This window comes from Ipomoea nil, unplaced genomic scaffold (assembly GCF_001879475.1).
Source record: "Ipomoea nil cultivar Tokyo-kokei standard unplaced genomic scaffold, Asagao_1.1 scaffold2826, whole genome shotgun sequence".
NCBI classification, from domain to species: Eukaryota; Viridiplantae; Streptophyta; class Magnoliopsida; order Solanales; family Convolvulaceae; genus Ipomoea; species Ipomoea nil.
The window spans coordinates 1,861,265-1,878,623 of record NW_017619254.1 but is presented as its reverse complement, the minus strand read 5'-3'; the positions used below and the strand labels follow the sequence as shown (position 1 = coordinate 1,878,623).

Here is a 17,359-nt window from a genome sequence, read left to right as displayed (position 1 = left end):
TATTGCAAAATATTTCAATATAGATAGTAGCATTTCAAATCCGAACAAAGAAGAAATCATTTAAAATTGCAGATCTGGAATGTAAAATGGAAAAATATAAAAATCATTAATTACAGCTTAGATCTACCAAATTTTAAGCAACACTCGAAAGATTTCATTGCATGCAATCAAAGTTAGAAAACAACTGATTACTGATAAGTGCTTATTTGTCTATATTTTTGCTCCTTTCACTAAGCCATTTTGTTTATAGATCATTCCAAATTTTATTAGATTAGGACTAATTTGTGTTATTTTGCAAGGAATTTGGTTTGAAGAGCTTTGGAAGCAAAAATGAATATTTTCATGCATTTTGAAGGACATTGGAGTCAAGTGGAGCATTATGGATACATTTAGGGTTCATGGGAGCCAAGGAGAAGCTAAGGTGATGAGCAAAACACTTCCAAGAAAGCCTAAGAATGGTGTATCCAATGGTCTTAATCATTTGGGCAAACCAAAGCAAAAGAGAAGCAAAAGATCATGGAATTGAAATTCCCAACCTGCACGTCGATACTTTAGTTTTTGGACCATATCTCGGCCTAGAAATGTCCAAATGCAGTGATTTTGGCTCCATTGGAAAGAAGACTCGAAGAGCTACAACTTTCATGAAGACATCGAAGCCTAATTCTAAGCATAAAGTGGTCAAAATTAGCCTACAAGTCGGAGTTGCGTTGCAGAGAAGCACTCGACGCGTCGAGAATTTTCTCGACGCGTCGAATCTGGGCAGTGAGATCGCGTTTTGCAATCTGTAAATGCTCGACGCGTCGAGCCCCCCGTCTCTGCTCTATTTTAGCTGAATTTTCACTCATTTCTACTCGGTTTTGAACCCCATTCGAACCCTAACTATTTTCTACTCTTTCTTTTCATATTTTAGTGTTAGATTAGGTGTAGATTTTGGTTCTTTACCATATTTCAAGCTTGTATTCAAGGATTCAACATTTGGATTCCAAGATTTAGCATCAATTTCTTTAGAGAAGTGTTCTTTCCCTTATCTCTTTTCCTTTGCAATGTTTATGCTTTACACTTGTGTTTTTATGTTCTTTATGCTATTAAATCATGAGTAGTTAGTTTATGGACTTGAGTTAGGGTTGTATTATATATCTTGATGCTTGATTTGTGATTATTGCATAAAGGGGATTTTGCCTACCTAGGGTTCTTGAGTTTATGAAGGATTTGTGTTTGTATTTTGTTAATGCTTGGTGTACAACATTCATTGACATGTTTTGGAGGATTATTGGCCTCAATGAGAGTTGGGTCAAGATTCCAAGCCACTCCTTGCATAAACCCGATTTTTCCTATGAAAATTGGAGAAATTGGGGGTTTTAGATGCTTTGTGTTCTTGAAGAACTTGGAGTTGATTCACCACGAGAGTGGGGCATTTCCTTGTTCTAATCCTTGTTAATTTGCTCACGTGAGTGACTTATAGACTAGGATTCCTACGTGCATCCCCTCTATTCCTTGGTTGTGTGATTTTCCCCAATCCTTAGGTTGTGCTATGCATCTAGATGATAATACTCCCTAGCTTGAGTCCTATTTCTTTATTTTGTGTTTATCTTTGTGTATATGTGTTAGTCTTATCATTTCCTTAAACTTGTAGTTTGCTTAGCTTCTTGTTGATTTCCTTATGCTAGTGCCTAGTTTATTGTGATTGCATATTGCGTGCCATATCCCCCAATCCCCTGAGGACGATATAACACCCGAGCTCACATCTTATTTTTGCTACATCAATTACAAATACTCATGAAGATTAAACCGATCTACAATTTTAACATGATGAACACTGCTAGATGAAGTAAATGAGAGAAAAATGGAATAATTTACCAAGAATTTGAGAAACTTCATCTTCATGAAGGAATATAGAGAATGGTTTAGACCATTCTAGAGACGAAGTCTCTTCATCGGCCAATATACTTCCAGGCTGGAGAATAAAAGCCGACATCTTCTCTTCTGCAACTTCACATTTAAGAAAATAATAATAATAATAATAATAATAATAATAATAATAATAATAATAACAAACTATGACTCAAACACGTCTGGGTCATAGAAGATTAACAAGATCCATTTATGAAATGGAGTAAAATAGGAAGATCAGTGCACTTTCCACATCTAAAGTTGATGAAGAATTGAAAATTTCTGGAGCTTTAGAGAAATGTAGAAGGAAATGTGAAAGGCACGTGTAGAGAAAGACAGAGGCACAGAGCAGGGCCGGGTATATTGGATTGGCTGATGGGTCGTCCATTTTGATCAAATGCAACTTAGAATGAAACCTTGGTAATATAAGGTCCATATGTATAAACTTGGCAAATTATGGTCCACACAATAATGATTGATTAAACAATTATTATTGTGTGGATCATGATCCACACAAGTTGTGTGGACTATATTTTATATATTGTAAAATAATGTACATTCAATACAAAAATAATGTACATTCAGTATAAAAATAATGTACATTGTATTAATGGGACGTACATTATTTTTGTATCGAGTGTACATTATATTGTATAATGTATATTCAGTACAAAAATAATGTACATTTAGTATATTAAAAATGTACTTTTTGTTATGGTCCACGTAACATTGTGTGAACCATGGTCCACACAATAATTTGACATGTTTAGTGGTAATTTATATCGTGCACTACGGCACACATAGCAATGTACGCCCAGGCACAAAACGCTGCCGTTTCAATTGCTGTTGATGGAGATTGACGTAACCGACACCACTCCGTTCGTCCAAACCCTGCTATGTGTATTCAGTTTAAAGTTTATGTGTATTGTGTTCAAAGTTGATGTGTATCCTGTTAAGAGTTTATGTGTATTATGTTAAGAGTTTACGATCGATGTTTAGTAATATTTTTTTAGAAAATTGTTATTCTATATTTAATACTGTACCCTAAAAAACAGGTCAACGATGTATTTATGGTATTTTTCAAGGTTCACTATCTATTCCATTGAGCATGGATCACTTTGTAAGCAATGACTTTATTTATTTATGTATTCATTCTTTTTGAGACTAATTGGTAAACGCTCTAAAGGATTTTAGAAATTTTAAGTTGTCAACAGTTTTTGAGATTGCTATTGTAATAGTTGGTGATCTTGATTCAAACATTGGCAAGCGTGATATCTTGGTTGAGGTAATGTTATAAAAACTTAAACGAATACGTGAATTGAACTCTACATACTTGCCTTTGCAATATCCGATTTTGTATCCATATGGAGAAGATGGATATAGGTAGCATATAGTATGAAAAAATAAATTGTTTTAGTAAAGAAATAAAATTTGGTGCAGAATTTGGTGTAATGCTATTCACACTCTTGGTTGTAGATTCTGAGGAGGCTTAGCCGAAGTAACTCTTGGTTTTAAGAATAATTTTTGACAGTTTGTTAAATTAAACTTAATATATTAATAATAACGAATAGGTAATAATCTTGAATGGGTTAAATAGTTGTTTTATGATTTATTATTGTGGAGTAAAATAATATTTACATTATAATCATATTTTATATTAAAATATTAAAAGTTATAATACAAAGTCTTAATTTATGAAAAAATAAATTATTTTAGTAAAGAAATAAAATTTGGTGTAATGGGTTGGAGATAGAATAAAAAATGGTATAAGAATATACAAGGAATATTTCCTATGGTGTACTTTCTTTTATGGTCCATACAGCACTATGTGGACCATGGTCCACACAATAATTTGCCTATATATAATCTCAGGGTTACGAGAAAACATTTTATTAATTGTTTTATTGCGTTCGGGTTATGTGCTACATTATTGGGTTAGTTTTGGGTCAGATTATTTAGAAGAAAAAAATGAAAGAAATAAAGTTTGATCCAAGAATTTATTATATTTAGTATATTTCTTTATTAAATATTATAAAATAACATTAGTGTAATGGGTTGGAGATGGAAATAATTTGATGTAAAAGTATATTTGAGAATATTCCTTTTATTGGGTTTTGGTTATGGGATACATTCCATTTTTTGCAAAACAAATTGATAATATGAGATGAAGGTCCAATGATGTACAAATGTTGCTATAAAGCTTTAGACCTAACAATGGATAGCTAATGGATAGCTAATATAGGTGATGGAATAATTGGTAGTCAACGTGATGGTGAGTCCGAGATTACTGTTCTAGAACATTTGTTGTTGAAGTGCGAGGATGACCCTATTGCTACAATTGTTGATAGCACTTTCCCTAATTTCCGACTGGGAATTGCCGATTTATCATATCTTAATGATAGTGCAATTTTAGCTCCAACATTGGATGTGGTAGATGCCGTTAACCAATACATGAATGATCATAATCCGGCTGAGGGTAAGACATACTTGAGTTGTGATTCTGTGTGTAAGTCAGATGCCAATGTTGACATGTTAGCGGATTTGCACACTCCCGAATTCTTGAATGCCTTGAGATGTTCTGGAGTACCAAATCATGCTTTGACATTGAAAGTTGGATCACCTGTTATGCTATTGCGAAATATTGATCACACGCTAGGATTATGCAACGGTACAAGGTTGATTGTTACAAGGTTAGCTGACCACGTGCTGGAAGGCCAGATCATGTGCGGTACAAATGCAGGAACCAGAGTATTGATTCCTAGAATGTCACTTACACCGTCAGATCCAAGATTGTCTTTCAAATTTCAACGAAAGCAATTTCCTTTGATGTTTTCCTATGTCATGACAATCAACAAAAGTCAAGGACAAACGCTTGCTAAAGTGGGGTTGTTGTTGAAAAAACCTGTCTTTAACCATGGACAACTGTACGTAGCTGTTTCAAGAGTTAGTAACCCCAGGGGTTTGAAAATTTTGATTTGCGGGGAAAGTGTATCATGTCTTAGTACGACTAAAAATGTTGTGTACAAAGAAGTCTTCAATAATGTATAATAACATTCCACAATTTATTATTTAAAATTTACTATTTTTTTAAATACTAGGTTTCTTATTCTTATTATATTATACGTAATATTCTATGTACTATATAGGTAGTCATGCATCACATTGTTTCAACAATGAAGTTTTCAAACAATGTCTAATAAAATTACTATATTCATCAATGTGTAATAAAATCACAAGTTTTTCATTTCACATTTTGTCAGGTTCAAATAACTATATTCTATACTGTATATATATCATACTATATATATAGCCGCGCATCGCGCGGGTGCACCTACTAGTCTTCCTATATATTAAAGCCATAAGATTTCGGCCAATGAAATGGCTCCATTTTCCCGCTCAATAAAAGTGACGTCGTTTGGCTATTAGAAAATTGCGGTCAAATACTTTTTAATTAACTTTATATTTTCAGTAATTGTATTTGTATTAATCTTAAATACTTAAGTCATGCTCCACATTTTAGGTTTCCCAAATTTGTGGGGAGTTGTTCCAAGTTGAAGGCCACCGTTTGCATTAAATGATTTTATACATACACTATTGCGAATACATATCAAAATCGAAACTCAGATTAAATAAATCTTCCTATATATTAAAGCCATAAGATTTCAGCCAATGAAATGGCTTCATTTTCCCGCTCAATAAAAGTGACGTCGTTTGGCTATTAGAAGATTGCGGTCAAATACTTTAAATTAACTTTATATTTTCAGTAATTGTATTTGTATTAATCTTAAATACTTAAGTCATGCTCAGCAACCTTTTAGGATTCCCAAATTTGTGGGGAGTTGTTCCCAAGTTGAAGGCCACCGTTTGCATTAAATGATTTTATACATACAATATTGCGAATACATATCAAAATCGAAACTCAGATTAAATAAATACATATCAAGATGAATTCAAAACACCTTGCAGCTTTTCTATTTTGGCGTTTCATTTTCCGGTGCAAACCCATAATTGCTCTTCAGTAATTGTTGAGTTTTCTTGGAATTCTAAATCCTCCAAATCTGATTTGAACTCTTCAGCTTAACTCTGTTCTATAAATAATGGCTACTAACCAGCCATTTTGCGAATTAAGGTCTGCGTGTTTGTTCTTTCTTTGCCATCTACTCCGCCTGAAAATGGCTCCGCTCTACATTTTAGGAAAACAGTCAAAGACCTCAGTCCGAGTACCTCAGTCCAGGTAATTTTAAACCTATTTTAATCCTTCTATTTCATTCCTTCTAAATACAAATATGATTTTAAACCAAAAACCAGATTATGATTTACTTTTATAACAATATTTCAGATCTAATACTTTTTTGTTTTCAGATTGAAGGTTGAATATACCCCAGTTAGAATCATCAACTGTGTGTCAATGATGTCCTATGGCAACAGTACATACAATTCCAAGTCTCCTAGGGTAATAAGCACTATAAAAGATATATATGACAAAGCTGAGGTATGAATAATACATACTGCAATTGAAATATTTTTATTTCTTAGATGCCCTATATATTTTTCTAATTTATCTGCATGCTTTGGTTTTAAAAAGCTATTTTATATAATACTTCCTACCAATAACCCAAGTAGTTAAGTACCAAGTGTATTTAGTACTAACAGAATAGAAATAGCACACTTTTCAAAAACATAGTACTCTTAATACTTAATAAAATACTTGAACCAAGTATTATTTTAGCATTTTCTGAAGTACAAAATAGTATACATATCAACTAAAGCAGTAGGCTTAAAAATCACATTTGCACATGTGTTAGATGTAATGATTAAAATTAGTTGAAAAAATAATTAAAAGTTACCTTGGTCCAACTGCATCCAACAATATTAGCATGTCTTTCAAATTGTTTGATGGTAGGTTGAATAGCTCTAAAAATTTCTCTGGATCAAAGAACTTTTTTATTTTCAAAAGCACTACATTGCAACAACCAAAGGGTGCAATAAAAAGCTTGTGTCTAAGGGTGGCCTATTGTAATGTGATATGTGTAGCAGAAATTGGGCTAAAGGTATTTTGAGATATCGTTTGAAAGTGAGTGTGGTCGATGTCAATGGGGATGCCCCCATTCTTCCTTTGGGAAATGGAATGTGTTGATCTAATTGGTATTACAACAGCAGAATTGAAAGCATTATATCCAAGGGTAAATATCATTTCACCATCTACTTTTAATAATCTTTGAATCTTAATACTATAAGTGAACTAATGCAGACTATGAACTTGACTTAGGGAAATGGGAAGATACCTATGCAGTTAAAGACTTTGGTTTGGTTTATCATTGGTATTTAAAATTGTTGGTAGAAAGGAACAATTTGACAATCTACTTAATTCATTTCCTGTGATAAAAATTGAGAAAGACAGTGCATGATAAACATGACACTGATGATGTAAGGTTCCTAAATAAATATAATTGTAATCTATAATTAATTGTTATTTTCTTAAATGGAAGCCAGTGAAGTCAGTGAATGGAAGCCAGTGAATATAATTCTAATCTATAATTAATTGTTATTCTAATCTGAAGATGTAACTGCTTTGAAGCCAGTGAAGGAATTGAGTGGTGATGTAAGTGGTTCACTGAAAAGAAATCTTCTGGATGAATTATCATCCACTAAAACCTCAAATAAGAATAAACAAGTGAATGTGAAGCTGGAAAAAGTGACATTGACCTAGACTAGCTTGGTTTTTGACAAAATCATTTTGTACTGGTGGGCTGTGAAACAATATTCAGTTCTGTATTTTGCCCCGTTTGACCTCTAAAACATGATTTTAGACTGTGGTTTTTGGCCCAAGTGCCAATGATGTCTAAGTTAGAACTATTGGTTTCTATGTGATAGATATTAGCTATCTTGCGGTTGTCTTAAGTTATTTTCAGGTGCATATTCAAGAAAGATGGTGATGCAATGGAATAAAGAAAGATTCAGGGAACATACTGGAAAGACAAAATGTTTACAGATAGGAAATCTGACTATTATTTATATGCAATGTGTAAGTGAGATTTTTTTTTGTTTTGTTTTTGTATCAAAGCCATGAATCATAGATTTAAAACCTCAATTATGTACATTGTTTTCATGAAACTACAAACTGGTCTAAGGTTGTAAAGCAACAAAATTGAAGGTAGGCACTTACAGAACCAAAAAAAAACATTAAATCTTAGCTTTAATTTCTCTACCTTCTGCTCAAGTGCCATTTACAGAACCAAATCACAGAAGAAAACAAACACTATACCTATCAAAACTACTTAGTACTAACAATCCAGATATAGCATCTTAAGGGTACTTACTAAATATCATACTTATCAAGTACAACAACAAGGCTAAAATTACTTATGCACATGTTTTTAGAATAGCATATTAAGGCTACTTACTAAATATCATGCTTATCAAATACAACAAGAAGGCTAAAAAATATAACAAGAAGGCTAAAAACTACTTATGCAAATTTTGAAGAAAAAAATTGATCAAAATATGTTTTAAAAATAAAAGAAAAAATTTACCTTTGAAAGCTATGTGTTCATAGTTCATATACCTTTACAAACCAGTTTGATCAACTTCATACACTATGTAAGCTATCTCTACCTTCTCAACCACTTTAAAATTGGTTGATTGAATGTTTAAAAGCTGAAATTTAATTCCGTAAAAGAAAATTTAAGCAACCAAAGTTAACTGGAATTCTATTATGTATTTATAAAACTCAAATTTCAATAATTATGTGTGCAGACATGTTAAAAATAAAAATAATAATAATAATAAAAAATTTAAAAAAAAAAAAAACTCGATGTAAAATTGAACTTGTGGCAAACAAGTTGCACATTATTCTATTCTATACTTTCTAGCATACATAGAAAAAATAATTAAGAATTGAGATAGAAACAAAAAATATTTTAAAGCAATTAGACAACCTAAAATTTTTAAGATACCATAATAAAGACCATACTTAGTAACTAAAGTATAACAATAAAGATTACTACACTCTATAACTATAACAGTTGTCAAAAAAAAACATGAAGATAATTACAAGTCTAATGCCTAAGTGTATAAAAATCATATGGCCTAGATCAGAGTAACTATTACTTTACAAAATGGTAATTAAATAGTTACAATCATTGAGGTATTTAAATCTATGATTAACAATTTAAACAACAATCTGGACATTAAAGCATAGAACAAACAAAAATTTCAAATTAGGACTGAACCAAGTTCTCCAAATTAGAAAATTGGTAAAATTAGATTTATAATATGTAAAATAATATAAATATTACCTGATAAAGTAGTATGTTTTACGAGCTGCTGTCCAAGAGCTTCTTTGTCGGTGGCGCCATTTCACCACAAAGGATTCGATTAAGGTTTCTACTGGATATAAGAGCTAGAAGTGATGTAATTAGAATCATACTGGTACTATTTTTCGGCGTGCATAGCTTGGATTTAGTTTTGTTGCGCAAGGGTTGGCTTGGTTTCTATTTGTGTCGACGGAGGAAGGTTTTGGGCAGAGACGCGAGGAAGTCGACAGGAAAGGGTGTTTGGTTTCTAGGGTTGGGGTTGGTTTTTGTTCAGACATTAAATGGGTCGGGTATGGGCTTAGGTTTTGGGTTTCTTTTATGGGCTATATATATATATATATATATATATATATATATATATATATATATATATATATATAGAGGAAGGTTCAAGTGCGGCAGTGCACTTAGGTGCGGCAGTGCGGTTAATTGTAGGCCATTAGATTAGATAAATCCAACGAATCACATTCATCCAGGCTTTTCCGATATTTCCGCGCGCGTTCTCACAGTACGCGAACTGCAAGGTTAAAGTCGTCATTGGGCACCAGAATATATCAAATCATAGTGTTGTGTGTTTTATGTTCATTATTGGTGCATTATTAACCTTACTGTGGTGTATTTGAGAATTCATGTTGGTGCCTTCCCGAGCGGTCAGTACGACCACACTAATAGTTATACGAATATACACCATCCATGTTATAAAATGCACACCAAAAAAACATGCACAAATTAGATACGCATCACCAGAACGCACCACTAGGTATGACTAAAAGCATCACACAGTGTTCAGAATACACCATTGGGTGGTGAGTTATATGGTGTATTTTTTGGGTGTGTTGTGTGCTTTTTGGTGTATTTTTACATTTCATTGTGGTGTTTTTTTCTAACACTATTGGTGTCTTTTGTTAACACTGTTGGTGTATACTGACAAGCGACCAATATAAATAACCACTACAATTGCCATAAACCCCCCACTTACCAGGACGCGCTTAAATCTTTAAATCTTCGGAAATTAGCTGCTGCCGTTAGATTAAGCAAAATAGATGACGCTGATATGACCGCACCGCCGCACCTAAAGTCACTGCCGCATATGAGCCTTATTCTATATATATATATATATATATATATATATATATATATATATGGAGTAATGGGCTGATTGGGTTGGTTTAGCTAATCTTAATAAATAAATAAATAAATAAATATATATATATATATATATATATATATATATATATATATACACACACACACAAAGTATTTTACTTTCAAAGAGCTTTGAGATAGTCCACATACTATGGACAATCAAACTCACTAATGTATTCTTTCAGAGTAAATATTTATGATCATAATAATTTTATAATTTTATTATAGCTAATCAACATAATTATTAAATAACCAAAATTTATAAAATAATAAATTTCATATTCCCTTTGTATATATAAAATTTAATAACACTATTAATTTTTAATAACATATAAAATTTTAACGAATAATTACTTCAAATTCCTACATACTAAGTTTTATTGAAAAATAAACTTAACTAAAGGATTTACAATTTCACCTCCGTGTATCGCACGAGTGACTTATCTTTCGTACGGCTTTAATATGTGTTCAATATTACATGTCTTATAATTGCAACATAACAACATAGTCGTGCATCACACGAATACAGTACTAGATTGATGGAACAATTAACAATAGGAGTGCACCACCAATTTTTAGACTACATGGTCAAATTTTCCACTAAACGGGGAGTTTGTTACCAGAATCTGACGCTAAACCAAAGTTTGCTCAATTATATATTTATGACACTGAGAATGAGATCAACAATTGACTAAGTGCGTTGGGGTTAGTATGGTCATTCAAAATAACTTAAAATGAGAATGATTCATTAGTAATCTAAATTATTCTAATTACCTAATTATATTTCGTCTATTTATTATATGTTCAACATTTTATTTACTATACGTTCAACCTATACAAGTGTTATAGCTTGCACCATAATAATATTGTTGTGCATTGCATGGGTGACATAAGGAAGTTAGATAGATAGTTGAATAAGACGGTTACAGAGAAGAATTTAAAATTGTGAGTATTACTAATGAAGAGGAGGTTGAGAAGTTAATTAGATAGTTTTTCCAAGTGGATTGCAGATTTAGGTTATGGAAAACTTGGTGAATACAATGGTGTTGATTGCAATATAATTATACCGTCTTCCTTTGTATTGGAAAATGAGGGCGATTCCATTAGACAAATTGTTGACAGTACATTTCCTAAATACCGTACTGGAAACATGGATGCAAGACAACTCGTGAGTAGAGCTATTTTGGCTCCAAACATTAGATGTTGTCTTTAAATTCTATGAGGTTAGGAATTTAGAAATTTTATTTTTACAAGCTTGGTTAGGAATTTAGAATTTAGAATTTAGAAGCTTTACTATGAGGTTAGGAATTTAGAATTTAGAACTTAGAAGGTTTTTTTTTTTTTTTGATTTTTTTTTTAACAAGCTCTACTCAATCTTAAATTGTATATTGGTCTAATTACTTATGTTTTGTGGACTATAGTTTTAAATTTACTAAAAATGCATTATTGGTCTAATTACTTATGTTCTGTGGACTATAGTTTTAAATTTACTAAAAATGCATTATCTTTAGTAAAATTATTATTTTTTACTTACAAATTTAAGTTGTATATTGATCTAATTACTTATGTTTTGTGGACTATATTTTTAAATTTACTAAAAATGCATTATTTTATAATATAAATAAATACCATAATAAACTTTTATTATAGCAATAATGTAAATTCAGTATATTAATAGTGTATACTTTATTCATGGTTCACAAATATATGTATCTTTAATTAATGTAATAATATATATATATATATATATATATATATATATATATATCATATTCTAAAAGCATTAGAATTGAGAAGTCACATTTTCTATTATATATAAAAATAAATTCTATTTGTGCATTGTATTGGTGGAGTACTTGACAAATTCACAGTTTGGTCTGTTGATTATAAATATTGTCTATAAGAAGGTGTTTAATAAATTCTGCATGAATTTAATAAATATTTGTTTCATTATGTTACAACCAATGTAATGTGTATATATTATATTATATAATATATATTCAATACACAATTAATGTACATTTAGTATAATAAAAATGTACTTTTTGTTATGGTCCACATTGCACTATGTGGACCATGGATCCACACAATAATTTGCTAAATTGGACCACAATCTGATAATGTTTTTGTATTCCTATACGTACACATGTATATACCCATATCTTATATTTCTGTGTATTTGTTTATTTTTTATCCTATATAAAGATGATATTCGAGTAGATGTATGTGTACGTATGTATATGTTTTTTATAATATTTATGAATATATGTATCTTTATTATATTTTAAAAAGTTTTGTTATGTAGAGGATTTGTTCTTCTCTGTTCTTCAAATGCTGACTTTAAGGAATCAACACCTAAAAAATTTGTTCATACTTAGAAAAGTATGTGGGACGTAGAGAATGAATTGATTTCTAAATTTGTAAAGTGAGGTTGTGTTCGACAACTTGAGAGTTGAAAGGATGCAATTGAAAGGCGAAATGGTAAAGAATAACAAAATGTTGTCCTTAAACGGGTTGTATGGTAATTAATTTATATAAGGATATAAGGATATCATGAGATTTTTTTTTTCGAACAACTATTTCTCTATGTATGCCTTATTCAATTTATATTAACAATTTTACTCTTTATAGTAAACTTAATTTTATTATTCTAATAACACAATGCACATAAATAATAATATTATCTCAAACTTATATTACAACAACATAACTAAAATGTTTATAAAAGAGTTAACAGTTTTTTCTCTTATGAAAAGAATGAAAAATTTTTGTTTAAATATAACCGTTTTTAAATGGTCTATTTTTTAAAAATAAAAGGTTAAAATTTTGTATGTTTAACAGATTTAATACGAAAATTAAACGAAATTTTTCAAAAATTAAAGGTTCAATTTTTTCAAATTATATCATTATATTTTCAAATTAAAAGAGTTAATAGTTTTTGTTCTCATGAAAAGGGGAAAGAACACGTGTCTTCAATTTGAAAGTTTAGAACAATACAATTTGAAAGTCAAAAGATCATAATTCGTCAATTTGAATGTTTAGAACTAAACGTGGCAAAATTACTATACTCAGATGATCACAAATGACATCGAATGGCCAAATATGATATTAACACTTTTTAGTAATTACCTAACTTAAATATCAATTTTTAATTTAATAACAACATTTTATAAAAGAATAAATCTCATATTTGTTTTTTATATATGAAATTTAATAACATTAATATTTTTAATAACATAACATGATTTTAATATTTTAAATATTGGTTTGTTATGATTTTTTAAAAAATTTTAAACAGTTTGAGATGCTTAGGAGCCCCCAACCACTGTTTAACTTTGAAAGTTGGAACTCCAGTTATGCTACTGAGAAATATAGATCACTCATTGGGACTGTGCAATGGTACAAGGTTGATAGTAACACAGTTGAGAAATATGTTATTGAGGCACAAATTCGATGTGGCAACAACGCAGGTACAAATGTGTTGATCAGACACAAGATTTCCATTTAAATTTCAAAGAAAGTAGTCTTCACTTATGTTGTCATATGCAATGACAATCAACAAAAGTCAAGGTCAAACGCTTTCACAAGTTAGTTTGTTACTGAAAAAAAAAAACAGTTTTTAACCATGACCAATTATATGTAACAGTTTCTAGGGTGAGTAATCTTGACGGTCTTAAGATCTTAATTTGTGGGGAATCTAGACGTCTTTTAAACAAGACTCAAAATGTAGTTTACAAAGAAATCTTTAATACTGTGTAATTGTTTTGTTTATGGAACACCAATAAATCATATTTTGTCTATTTATTACATCTAAAACCTTATTGGTCTTATATCTTCGATATAACAATCTTTTATATATTGCACCATAATAACATGGCCGTGCATCGCACGGGTGCAACTACTAGTACATATCAATAGAGATGAATTCAAAACACTTTGCAGCTTTTCTATCTTGGCGTTTCATTTTCCGGTGCAAACCCATAATTGCTCTTCAGTAATTGTTGAGTTTTCTTGGAATTCTAAATCCTCCAAATCTGATTTGAACTCTTCAGCTTAACTCTGTTCTATAAATAATGGCTACTAACCAGCCATTTTGCGAATTAAGGTCTGCGTGTTTGTTCTTTATTTGCCATCTACTCCGCCTGAAAATGGCTCCCCTCTACGTGTTTGTTCTTTCTTTGTTTGGTCGCTGCTCTTCATTAAGGTCTGCCTCAGTCCGAGTACCTCAGTCCAGGTAATTTTAAACCTATTTTAATCCTTCTATTTCATTCCTTCTAAATACAAATACAAATACAAACATGCGTAAAGTTGGGTAGATTTCAGCCTTCTAAACTTGGCTCTATAAATACTTGGTACGACATCTTCAATTCATTCTCTACCACCATTCTCCCTTTGAAGCTAGGTTTGATCCAATTTTCTTTCTAATTTTCTGATTTTGAAAATCTGCAAATGGCTCCACTCTTCATTTTGTATGCAATAGTCAGGAAACAGAAGAGTGAAGAAGGCAGAACAACAAATACTAGAGCAGGTAAAGTGTATGCAGTACTAATAGTACTTATATATTTTCTATTGGTCATTCTATATTCTTGGATATTTGTTAAGTTGTTTTTTGGTGTTGATGTTGCTATTACTGTTTCAATAGAATGAGGTTATTTTATTGGAACCCAGTTCACTAACTGTGAAGGGGACTCTCCAAATGCAGTTCAAATTGACTTTTATTGGATTGCAGGAATTAAACTACATTGAGGTAGTAGGGTTGTGGTTACTAAGGAAGATCATGTATAATTAGTCAAACAGTTTAGTATTGGTCATTTCATTATTCAAACATTAATATTGTATGTAGATGTAATTAGTCAATTATTCGAACATTAATTTGGTATTCTAATTTTATCTATTTAGAAATTGGCCATATAAACCTACTGATTTTCTGTTATTAATTTTAGCTAGGATGGACAAATCTAGGCTGTAAAATCATCAATGCAAATGTCTAGGGATAATATAAACAATTGAAATTTACCTTTTCCAAATCTGCAATCTTCCAAAATGACCAAATATTTTTTATTATCCAATCTGCTGTGTTTTGCATAATTATCCAATCTGCTTAACAGGAAACACTATTATATTAAAAATCCCTTGCTTGGCAAATGTTTTGCATAATTAAATGAAATTATAAGCATGAAACACTATTATATTATGCATCACAAAATAAGTTTGTACACAAACTGTTACTTTACACCACCATTGGAAGGAAACAGTTGCAAATATTTCGGTTGTTAATGCCATGTTTAACACTCCAACACCAATCAGTTGTATTGATACATATCTGGGCATCAGAACTCAGTTGATTCATCACTTGCCATTTCTTGGATTTCAAAATGTTAGTCAATCTAGACAGTAAAGTAATAATCATATTAGGCTTATAAAGACAAAGCAGAATGAGATAACAAGTCTTTTATTCTTCCCAAAAAGAGTATTCATGACAGCCCTTTAAGGCCCAATCAGTATTCACATATGCTAACAATGCAAATAACATTTGGTTGTTTTACCGTTAAAAATTCTGTACAGTCCTTACAAACAGAATTCTGCTTAAAGACATGCGGAAGATTACTTCATCAACAGTTATTGGTGGAAAAAGAAAAATCAGCACTAAACATTTTTTAAGCTACCTATTTCTATGGATCTTCATGAGCATGTTCAAACTGAAAATCAATTGCTAGATTGCTACCTTTATGCCTCAGGAATTAGTTTGGAATAATGTAAAAAAAGTAAGATAAAAAAAGACCTAAAATTAAAACTCAGCTATTTTGCCCCTTTGTATGGTGATTTGTCCTTTCGATATGTATATGAAGATTTCAATCAGAAGTCTAAAATAATGTAAACCACACAAACAATAATAAATGAGTAAAATTAAACATTTGAATTTCACAAATTAACACAGATTTATACACATTAGATACCTGGCAAAAAAATAACTTATCTGGTAGATTTCATTCGATGTTTGAGTTGCTCTTCTTAGTTCGAACAGGTGATTTAAAGCACTACAAACATTTACAAAACAAATTACTTAAATCTATGCACATTAGATTGTCGAAATCAAAACAGAAATGAATGAAACCCCCAACGATTTACAGAATGAAACACAGATAATCAAACATATAAACAAGAATTAAACCAATAAAAAAATCAAGGATTTGATTTTCTTATGCTTACACAGAGATCCTTCCGTTTCGATTCGTACTCGGGTTTCCAGAATATTGCCGAACAGAACAATCGAGGAATGAAACAAATTGCGACCGATCTAAAACTACACTTTCAGATCGAGGAGTACTGCAAGGAGAAATGAAGAACCAATCACACAGTACGAAAGCGAGGACGATCCGACTGAGATTGGCGAGAACCAGCCTTCTATATGATGAAGCTCATTCAGAACTATATGATTAATGTTGTTTTCAACAGATGGTAGCCAGACTCAGCCGGATGTAGAGAAGACGAAAGAGACAGAGAAGAGAAGATAGAGACAAGAAGCAATTTAGATCTGCCGAGTCTTTCGTTCAATGTACTAGAGATTCCCACCACACCCGCCTTTTTTATTTTCTTTTTCATCTCCCATTCATCTGCTAATTACACGTAGAAGTAGATGAAGACATTATAATCTCTCTCTCTCTCTATTTTTAATATAATTTTATAATGTTGAGATGTATAATGATATCTTCCACATGTTAAAATTCAACTTTTAGAAAATGAGAACTTACTGTAAGGAATTGAGAATAAACTGCAAGCATTGTTGCAGAGAAAGATGGAAAATATATATTGCATATAAGTTGTGTATTGAAAGAAGAATACAATGTGTGTATATATATACAACTAAGCTAACGGTAGGAAAAGTGAGAAAGGTAAGAGAACCAATCATCTAGGAATTTACCTAAACTATGATCCTAAGAATATGGAAATAATTATGAATACATATATAAAATATTCTAGAAGATATATGTAATATAAATATAGAT

At 31.0% G+C, this 17,359-nt stretch overlaps 1 protein-coding gene and 1 long non-coding RNA gene across 2 annotated transcripts; one reads left to right on the top strand and one right to left on the bottom strand.

Moving 5' to 3' along the window:
- Nucleotides 1-581: 581 nt before the first annotated feature.
- LOC109158738 lies at nt 582-5,468 on the top strand. Its single transcript, XM_019306636.1, has 5 exons — nt 582-784; nt 3,085-3,175; nt 3,367-3,388; nt 4,133-4,580; nt 5,411-5,468. The coding sequence occupies exons 1-5, from the start codon at nt 582-584 to the stop codon at nt 5,466-5,468; spliced, it is 822 nt and encodes a 273-aa protein (XP_019162181.1).
- Nucleotides 5,469-14,188: 8,720 nt separating this feature from the next.
- On the bottom strand, nt 14,189-16,954 carry LOC109159057. Its single transcript, XR_002050486.1, has 4 exons — nt 16,563-16,954; nt 16,310-16,390; nt 15,370-15,449; nt 14,189-14,812 (listed from the first exon to the last, which is right to left on the bottom strand). It is a non-coding gene; the product is annotated as an uncharacterized LOC109159057 (long non-coding RNA).
- Nucleotides 16,955-17,359: the final 405 nt, after the last annotated feature.

Bases quoted from the DNA above. Each gene is read 5' to 3' on its own strand.
- LOC109158738 (XM_019306636.1), top strand. From the start codon at position 582: ATGTCCAAATGCAGTGATTTTGGCTCCATTGGAAAGAAGACTCGAAGA. The intron at 3,389-4,132 runs GTAACTCTTGGT...TAGCTAATATAG, and splicing joins TCTGAGGAGGCTTAGCCGAA to GTGATGGAATAATTGGTAGT. The intron at 4,581-5,410 runs GTTAGCTGACCA...TCCACATTTTAG, and splicing joins ACAAGGTTGATTGTTACAAG to GTTTCCCAAATTTGTGGGGA.